Source organism: Notolabrus celidotus, chromosome 4, assembly GCF_009762535.1.
Source record: "Notolabrus celidotus isolate fNotCel1 chromosome 4, fNotCel1.pri, whole genome shotgun sequence".
NCBI classification, from domain to species: domain Eukaryota; kingdom Metazoa; phylum Chordata; class Actinopteri; order Labriformes; family Labridae; genus Notolabrus; species Notolabrus celidotus.
In genome coordinates, this window is record NC_048275.1 from 12,844,743 (window position 1) to 12,854,470 (window position 9,728).

General features: G+C 37.4%; 1 protein-coding gene across 1 annotated transcript; it reads left to right on the top strand.

Annotated features, from left to right (window-relative positions):
* The first annotated feature begins 88 nt into the window (after nucleotides 1-88).
* On the top strand, nucleotides 89-7,395 carry dnajb12a (DnaJ heat shock protein family (Hsp40) member B12a). The gene is made up of 9 exons (XM_034681672.1): nucleotides 89-256; nucleotides 600-777; nucleotides 2,842-2,987; nucleotides 3,093-3,263; nucleotides 5,260-5,339; nucleotides 5,443-5,552; nucleotides 5,646-5,818; nucleotides 6,112-6,254; nucleotides 6,762-7,395. The coding sequence occupies exons 1-8, from the start codon at nucleotides 124-126 to the stop codon at nucleotides 6,231-6,233; spliced, it is 1,113 nt and encodes a 370-aa protein (XP_034537563.1). The 5' UTR covers nucleotides 89-123; the 3' UTR covers nucleotides 6,234-6,254; nucleotides 6,762-7,395.
* Nucleotides 7,396-9,728: the final 2,333 nt, after the last annotated feature.

Consider the following 9,728-nt stretch of genomic DNA (forward strand, 5'->3'; position numbering starts at 1 on the left):
ATTAATTATGGCATATGCCTCAAAATGAAAAAACATGAAAAAAAAAAAAGGCGCTCTGAGCTTTCCATATGTGACGTCATATCAGTGCGTCTCAGGGCAAGTAAACATTTCCGCTGTGTCGCGATGGACTCAAACAAGGACGAAGCGGAGCGGTGCATTAAAATAGCCCTTATTGCAGTAAACAACAATCAGCCGGACAAAGCTAGGAAGTTTCTGGAGAAGGCACAGCGTCTGTTTCCAACGGATCAGGCTAAAAGTACGTCGAATAAATGTGTCTGTTTGGATGGTGATAATACCTCAGATCAGGGGCCGACGCTGTGAAACCGAATCAGCTAACGTTAGCATAAACGACTTAACGTTAAACCAGCTGCTCCCAACAGACACTGGTATTTGTAGTCCTTTAGAGACCCCCCCCCCCCCCCTGCTCGCTATGTTCTGTTTTGTATACTCTACCTTATCTTAAATTAATTTACGCTTTGTCTCTGTTTTCATTTACCTCTTTGACGTCCCTCTTAGCAGCTAACCCGTTAGCCTGCTCTTGGGTAAAGCTTTCTGAGCTGGTGTATTTTTTTAATAACAAGGCTCATGTCTCTTTACAGACTTATTGGAGTCATTAGAGCAGAATGGAAAACCTCCAGATGAAAATGGAGGTCATGTGAATGGAGAAGGACCCTCTATGAGACACCGCGGCCACGCAGAGGAGGCTGATGTGTCCGCAAAGGGGGCCACAGAGTCAGGCAAACCCTACACAGCAGATCAGCTGGAGGCTGTCAGAAAGTGAGTATGATAGAGGTTCTGCTCAAGGATATTAGAGTATTGAAGGTTTTTGATTTTTATTTGGTGTTGATATTTTGTTTTTAATGCCAGGTCATTTTTAATTAGTTTTAATGCTGGTTTGTTAGTTTGGTTTTAATTCTATTTTTTTAAGTTGCTTAGTTTTTAATGTTTTTAATGTTTGTTTTTAATTATTGGGGGACACTTGTTGGGGTAAGATCTAAAAGGGCCAGCACAAGTGTCATTTAATAATAAAAAAACAAAAAACTGATTTGAATAAATGTATTCAAATGTGAAGGGCGAACAGCCACAACCATGCTCAAAAGGCCAGACAAGGCAAGGCAAGGCAATTTTATTTGTATAGCGCATCTCATACACGAGGGCGACTCAATGTGCTTTAAAATTAAAACATTTAAAGCATTGTAAACATTCAGATAAGCATATAAGAGCACAGTTAAAATGACAAATATAATAAAATAGAAGAGAAAAGGACAATTAGAAAAAAAGAATGCATTCAAATCAAGTTAAAATAAGCTAAGATAGGAGGGCAGTGGCAAATCTAAAAGTCTTAATCTTTGATTTAAAAGGGGTGAGAGTTGGAGCCGACCTACAGCTTTTAGGGAGTTTGTTCCAGATATGTGGTGCATAATGACTAAACGCTGCAAAAGATAAACTATAGAGGATATGAAATATACTGATATATATGCAGAGAGAGAGAGAGGGAGAGGGAGAGAGAGATACTTAATTGATCCTGAAGGATATTCAGACATCCAGTAGTTCATAAGGTGCCTGATGCTTGACACTTAAACAACCCCCTTCCCCTCCACAGTATTTATGATGTTAAGATGATTTGGATGCTGCTGAACTAAGTTTCGTTGTATTGTTTTACTGATGCAAGGACAAAGTAAAGTATCTATGTTATATTTTGCAGGTTAACCTGTGGAAGAATTAATAAAATAATAACAATTGATAGGACGCATCTAGTGCTTATCTGGGTACTCCATGTCACTTTACAGTGCAAAAAATAAAATAAATAAATAAAACAGAACAAAGATAGAGGTGGGGAGGAAGCACAGGTTATGTGTGGTAGGCTTTTAGAACAGGAAGGTCTTGAGGTGGTTTTTAAATGATTGAAGAGAGTCAGAGTTGTGGATGTGTGGAGGGAGATAGTTCTAGAGAGTTGGGGCAGTGATGGCAAAAGCCCAGCCTGTAATAAAACCTTGTACCCATGGAAAAATTCAATTGAATAATTTAAAGGTGAAATATTAATATTACAATTAAAAATATGTCAACTAAATACATTTTCCCTACAATTTGTTTTATTGTGGTCAGGCTTGTAAACTGAAAATACAGGCAGCGTTATTTTAGTTTGCACATAATAACCTTTGTTCTGTTGCTTTGGTTTAATGATAACGCCACTACACAGTACTATGAGTTATCTGAGTTATACTACACATTTTACTCAGTACCCTGATATCAGTGAATAACCTAACAGCATATAGTTCAGTGTTGTAGCATGTACAAATAAACTGAAGACAGGTGATGGGTACTCATATAAAAAAATATATATAACAAGTTTCAGTGTGTGATGAAGAGCTAAAAGCTCTTTTTGTATTAGTTCTGACTTTAGTGAGAGTGATCAGATGTGTAGTGCATAAAGAAATTATAATCTGATGTTTTATTTCTGACGTCTGAGTCAAGTTTAAAAAGTAACAGCTTATGGAAGGTGTGTTAAATATAAACCAAACATTTCAGAACAAACAAGGTCTTACAATACCTTCAGTTGTATGAAATTATTTTGAAATTGCAAAATTGAGCACAAAAACAAAGCCAGATTAAAGAACAAAAAAAATCCAGGTTAATCTTTTTCTTATTGCTGGCGGACCATTCACAGAAAAACATCTCCGGGAATCCAATCAAGTGCACAGATCGACTGTGATAATCTTATTGTATGGCTAGCTCATACATTGATAGATATGTGTGTCACAAACGTTGGCTGAAGTATTTGATGTCACATTCATATCTCAGGGGATTCATCCATATGTGTTTTCATAACGTTTGTTGCAGGATTAAAAGCTGTAAAGATTATTACCAAATTCTGGGAGTTGAAAAGACCGCTTCTGAGGAGGATCTTAAAAAGGCTTACAGAAAATTGGCACTGAAATTTCACCCAGATAAAAATCACGCACCTGGAGCCACAGAGGCGTTCAAAGGTAATTTAAAATCTACTCTCTAGTATTGTTTCATGGAGGAAAAACGAAGTCAACGGCAGCTGTGAGTGACTGTGAGTTTGTTTCTGCTTTTTTAATATCTTACAGCTATTGGTAATGCGTATGCAGTGCTGAGTAACACAGAGAAACGAAGGCAGTATGACCAGTACGGGGAAGAGAGATCACACCCAACCAGACACAGACACCATCGTGATTTTGAGGCAGACATCTCACCTGAGGACCTCTTCAACATGTTTTTTGGTGGAGGATTCCCATCAAGTAAGTACAGGCCACATGAATACACGGACAGCCACATCATGCCATGCTCAAGGTGTGAAAGCAAACGTATTCCGCTCTATGTTTTGACTTTTATTTACATGTTTCTTCCTTGTCATGTATTTGCAGAGAGGTACTAAGAGCCAGCAGTTACTCAGCAGTCATTCAGCCAAATGTTGCCCTTGTGTTAAAGTGTGTGTGCTGTGTCTCTTACAGTTTGTTCCACTCAGCTCTTATCAGGGTTCATTCTTAGCCAGAGTCAATGAGACAGAGCTGTCTGACTGGATGATCAGCCTTGTGAGCCTCAGTGTTTCCCCCGTTATCTTCTCAATAACATCTCACAAGCATTTCACAAGACGTTATCAGATCCACAGCAACGTGGGTATGGTCTGCTGGTTTGTCTCGCTGGGGTGTTCATTGGTATGAATTTACAGAATGCTAGTTATTTGCCAAGATACATCCCAGCGCAGCGTGATGTAGTTTATACTAATTGACCAAGATCGATCAGTGCAGACTAGGGATGAAAAAAAACCCATTATTATTCTTATGTCAAAAACAATCCCAGATATGTTTTTTCCCCTAAATTATATTTTCTACAGCAACAAAATACATATAACTGACGGTAGGGCTGGGCCCTAAAACTCAATTTACAATTTAATCCATTTTGTGTTATCTCCTGAAAAAAGAGATCTACAAATGACTACCAACAAGTTTTGATTTAATTTTATCAATACAATTTTCAAGGCAAACAGAATTTCCCCTTAAAGGTACAGTGTGCAGTACATAGTGACCGAACAGACTTGGTAGGAATGGGAAACAATATTCATTGTACTGATAGACCTTTTTTGATAGTAAAAACTTGACAAATGGAGTATCATACTTATCATGCATCACAGGAACTTATTTTTATTAAAGGCCACTGTTGTTTCACGGGAGGGATGGGCAAGGAAGTGTTTCAGTCTGAAATCTGACGGTTAATACATTGCTAAATAGTCCTATGTCCACACACTGTACCTAAAAAAAAAAAAAAAGTGCAAACTGTAAACTTTTCTTTAAAAGTGCATTATGTAGTTTCACTAACATTGAATTCAAACACAATATAATTTGAAGGCCTCTGAAAACAAATACAAGCCTAGAAATGTGCCTGTAACAAAATGGCAGACACTACCATAGTAATGAAAGCAGTGTAACTTTCAGCTAGAGGTCTAGCTTGAAGCTGAGAAGGTTACAGAGAAAATCTAGATTTCATTTTTTTTAAATCGCCTGAAACCAAAAATGCGATTAAACGATTAAATCAATTTATCGTACAGCCCTAACTGACAGTATTGAATATGTGTACAACATGTTTAACACTGATTATCAACAATCAGGCTCATAAAAATATTCTCCGGACATAGTCATATAAAGTGAAGGCTCATAATACTAACAGAAAAGTACTTCAGACTCTCAGTGTCCAGTTTTCTGTGTCAGCTGGGAGCGCAACAGGGTCATAATCAGTCCAACTGCAGGAAACCTCAGACGGCTCTGATGTTGCTGGTCTGCAAACATAGCGTACTAGCAATTCCCACCAGTCTGTTGGCTTTGTATCTAAAGGTGGGGAAATGTCCTGTTTAAAGTTGTCAGTCTTCATGTCCGTGTCCATTGATCCTCTTGTAAAAAGCGCACATGGAGACCTGACGCACAGCCGCAGCCCCCAGCTGAGCGTCTCCACTGTTCACAACCCCTTTAACAGCTGATTCACATTGAAACATGCTTTAAACTTAAAACACCTCCCTGATAGCTGAGTGTAATATGAGACCACATGATGTTTGTTCCACGTGACGGAAAATTGAAAACAAAAATGCGTGTTTCGAGTAATTTCTTAACAATCAATTAATCGATAATCGATTAATTGTGTTCATCCCTAGTGCAGACTCTCAGTACTTCATTTCACATGGTGTGTAGTTGTGACCGATCAGAGTGCCACAGTGTCTTTTATTTTCTTCAATTCCTTTTTTAGGTAACGTACACGTTTACAGAAATGGAAGAATGCATTTTGCACAACACAACAGACAAGAAAGAAGAGAACAACAGAGAGATGTAAGTTCTTTCTCTTCCAGTATGATTATACTTAGACGTGAGAAAAGCTCATTTGCTGTATTTTAAATCAGCTAATAACGATCATGTTTTTCTGCCCTGACAGGGAGGTTTGGCTTTGTTTGTACAGCTGATGCCAATCTTAATCCTCATCATCGTGTCCGCTCTCAGCCAGATGATGGTCACCCAGCCTCCGTACAGCCTTAGCTACCGCCCGTAAGTGCTTCACCGTGCAGAGGACTCTTTCACTTTCACTCTTTCACAGTCATCAGTCTCACATTAACGCTTCATGTCTTCCTCATACATCAGGTCAGCTGGACACATTCACAAAAGGCATACATCACACCTGAAGGTGCCTTTTTATGTGGGAGATCGTTTCAATGAAGAGTTTTCAGGGACTAACCTGAAGACAGCTGAGAGAAGCGTAGAAGAAGACTACATCTCTAATCTCAGAAACAACTGTTGGAAGGAAAAGCAGCAGAGTAAGTGCACAAGATATGTGAGCTGAATGAAAATATTCAAGGACTCAAATGCATTCAGTTTATATTATTGTTTTGTATTCATAAAGAGGAGGAACACTTGCATATTTTCTCATTTCTATGTCTGGAAACCATGAATTCACCTGCAGTTTTTCCTTAAACTTGTATTTCAGCTGTTCTTCTTGTCTTACTTTGTGTTTGTGTTTCATGGTTGAAATTAATTCACACATTCTGAATTCATTACACCATCTTAAGGAGAAATAAATCACTGACATGCTCTCCTCTTGCTCTTTCAGAGGAAGGCTTACTGTACCGTGCTCGTTACTTTGGGGATTCTGAGTTGTACCAAAGAGCACAGAGAATGGGGACGCCCAGCTGTTCCAGACTATCTGAGATTCAAGTTATATTGGACGGCTAGAAACCCTGTGCATACATGCGGGTAAGATAGATGCAAGTAGATAATGCATACAGTTTATTAAACAGAAATATTATAGTGTTTTACATGTTGAACGCCACTACACTCACAATCCATAGCAAACCAAATCAGACTCAGTGTTTTAGACTGGATTAAGAATCTTCTAATGTGTCATCCAGTCAAACTCAGATTTATATTTATCTTATTGACACATGGAAGTGCAGTTGCAAGCAGCGAGCGACACCTGATATTTGGGAGTCAGCTGTGTTGTCTCATATGTTTTCCTGCAAGCACTTTAATACAGCAACACAGTCCGCTCCCAGCTGCAGGACCATGTGTTGTTCATACAGTTCATAAAAAAGGATTAATTGAAGCAGCTGGTGCTGTACAAACATTTTTTTCTTGAGTCCATTCCCCTGGTGGAGCATTGTACTTATTCTAATGATCAGTAATGATTTGTGCAGACATTCTTTTGGCTTGCATGTTCAGAAATGTAACATAAATGAATCTATTTCTTTTTTGTTTTTCCAGGTTTGTCGGTACTTGAATCTAATTTGATGAAATCGATTGGAGCCTACTGAAATTGGAGCATACTTTTCTGCAGCGAACCAAGAGAATCAAAAATGCCTTACGTGCAGTGGGCAGTGAACTCATCAGGGAACCTCTCTGCAACTCTGTGTAGATTGACTTCCTGTAGAACTGTGAGAAGCTTTGAGTTGACTGCTGACGTTTTCTTACTCTAGTGTCTTCAGGATGGTGAAAGTCCGTCTGGCGTCGCGTTGGAAAGTTGGAGCATAGCTGTGTATTTGATGGTTAATGAAGCTGCTAAGATAAGCTTTCTCTGTCCCCGTCTTTTTTTGTTTTTTTCTTTTTAACATTTTGAGAAACCTCATGGCCTTCTCATAGACAGACGTCTGAGCCACTCACAAGGAAAGTGTGTAATTTTTATAGTTCTTTCCACTGTAAATATTCATTTTACTTTTAACAGTGCAGGGTTTTATTCAAGTTAATATCATTTACTGTAATGTTATGTGGATTTGCTTGTAGCCTGTTGGATCATAAGTATTGAAATCATTGCACAAAATAAAAGTAAAGCATATTTATTAAATTAACATGCTAATACTGTATGAAAGTTTCTTTAAATTAAATCTGTCCCAGTGATTGACTCGTGTATAGTTTCTCTTTTAATAAGTCTAAAGCTGTGTCCACAAGCATTCATTGATCCACTTCTCTACTGTCACACTCTGTGGAGTACAGAGGAAAACATTTTGAATTTATCAGCAAAATGAAAACAAAATCACTTTCAGTCATCACTAACTCATTTTATCTGCTTTGTTTATGAAGTCTTTGCTGTTTTTCCTGTTCTTCCAGTACAAAACATGATGGCATTAGATTCTGGATTAGTGACCTTCAGTCACACACTATTTGAACCATGCATTGTGGGATACTTTGAGTCCAGTCTACAAGGTATAATAGTTCTCACTGCAGATGTTAAAAGCATCCTAATATTATGGACTCTATAATAAACCATAAAGTGAGTAGTACTAATTTTAGACATGTAGGCCTACTGCACAGATATAATGGTAGCTCTTATTAAAGCTACCATAAGGAACTTTAGGTATGGGTTGATTTTGACACCCCCTGTAGACACAGCCATACTGCTTACCTCTCTGTTGAGTTTGTCCTACATGTGTTTCAAGAAAATCTCATCTTGCTTTTTTTTAACAGTGAAACTCATTCAAACACTCAACCCTCCTGTTATGTTGCGAGTCAAATTGACCCTTTTTTAAGTCTATTTTAGGCAATATATGTCTTTCAAACCAGCTAAATGCAGCATAAAAATCTGGGCAGCATCTGACAGAAAAGGTGTTGTGTTAATTTATCAACATCACTTCATAAAAAGGAAAAAACAAAATGGAAAATACAATGAACAAAAATCTATGTCATGTAAAACTATTGTATTTATATTCAGGGTTTTCCAATGTACATTAAAAAAGTTTTAACATGAATTTGAATGAAAAACGAATGAGTTATCCACATTGAACCATGATCTGTGAGAATTAAAGAACACCAATGGACTAAATCTTGATTTAAATGGTTAGTAATGGAGTTAAAAATTAGATTTAAAAAAAATCTGATTGTGATTTTTTGGGGTTCTGACACTTTTGGATAATTGAATATGCACCAGGTCAAATTGACCCAGGAACATTATTGCTGTCCCAGAGAAACGAACATAACAGGAGGGTTAACTTGCACTTAACCAGTGGTGTTTTCAGATATTAAAAACAACTACAATAACTATAACTACCTGTATCTCTATGCAGATGATCTTGTTTGGTATTTTAGGTTGTAAAGACGCATCATTTTTAAATTCAGTCGATTTCACAACCAGATTAAAGCTCCTTGCAAAGGCTTTAATGCTAATGTCAGCATGCTAACTTGCTCACAATTACAATGCTAGCATTCTGATGCTAAGCAGATATCATGTCAAGTTGTTCCAGACCTATGTTCCAGACTGCCTGTTTTCATTATGTTAGCATGATAAGCTTGCTAATATGCTAAACAAATGTAAGCTTGGGATGATGGTAACATTAGTAGTTTGCCATTGTAGCACCAGACATATTTTGGTGTGATTAAAAAAAAAGTTGAGATATAAAGTTGTTGAGCTCATATCATGACTATTAAACCAATCATAAGTTATATTATACATCTCACTAAAACCCAGATATCGTCACCCTATTAACATATTGGCCTACGTCATTCTTTTTAAGTTTTTGGGAAAAAACAAAAAACCTTACCAAATGCAGAGCTGATATTTATTAATCATTTCAGTCAAAAAGGCCTTGACAGTGGATGACTGTTGACATACATAAAACGTTGAGTGTCAATTATGTAACATTAAAGAATAAAGTGACTTAGGCCAATTTTCGAACAGTCTAGTGTGATTTAGGCAACTTTAAACCTGGCTTTAAACTGCCCTTTCAATCCATAGTGCAAACTCAAAACTGAAATTACCCTGATTAAAATTAAACAAATGTCAGATAAATCAAATTTGTCACTTCTCCAGGTCTTCTTTGCTGGGTTTTTATTGAACTTTACCCAGCAAAGAACATCCAGTTTTGACAACTTTTTGAAACCTGACTATTAACTGTCCTTTAATTCCATACTCAAAACTCAAAATGTAAATAACTCTAACCTAAATTGAACAAATGTCAGGTCAATAGTAAACCTCATCACTCACCGGTAGAAACTGATTCAAGAATCATGTTTCGAGCTCCTTCTGCACCACAGATTATGTTGCTTCTTGAAGCAGCTGCCATCATGAAATCTTGTTAAATTGCCCAAGTCAGACATTTTATCCTAAAGAATCAAATTTTTTGACTTAGGACAAGAATAAAATGGCCTGAGTCACCCTCTTGACATAGGCCATTGTTCTATAGGGCATAAAGAGTATAATCCTTTCAACTAAGGATTAAGGTGGTTTTACCAGAGGTGGTC

What these genes read in the sequence shown, in the direction of transcription:
- dnajb12a (XM_034681672.1), top strand. Translation starts at nt 124, where the DNA reads ATGGACTCAAACAAGGACGAAGCGGAGCGGTGCATTAAAATAGCCCTT. An exon ending in TCCAACGGATCAGGCTAAAA is followed by an intron (nt 257 to 599) that starts GTACGTCGAATA and finishes GTCTCTTTACAG; the next exon opens with ACTTATTGGAGTCATTAGAG. An exon ending in TACAGCCTTAGCTACCGCCC is followed by an intron (nt 5,553 to 5,645) that starts GTAAGTGCTTCA and finishes CTCATACATCAG; the next exon opens with GTCAGCTGGACACATTCACA.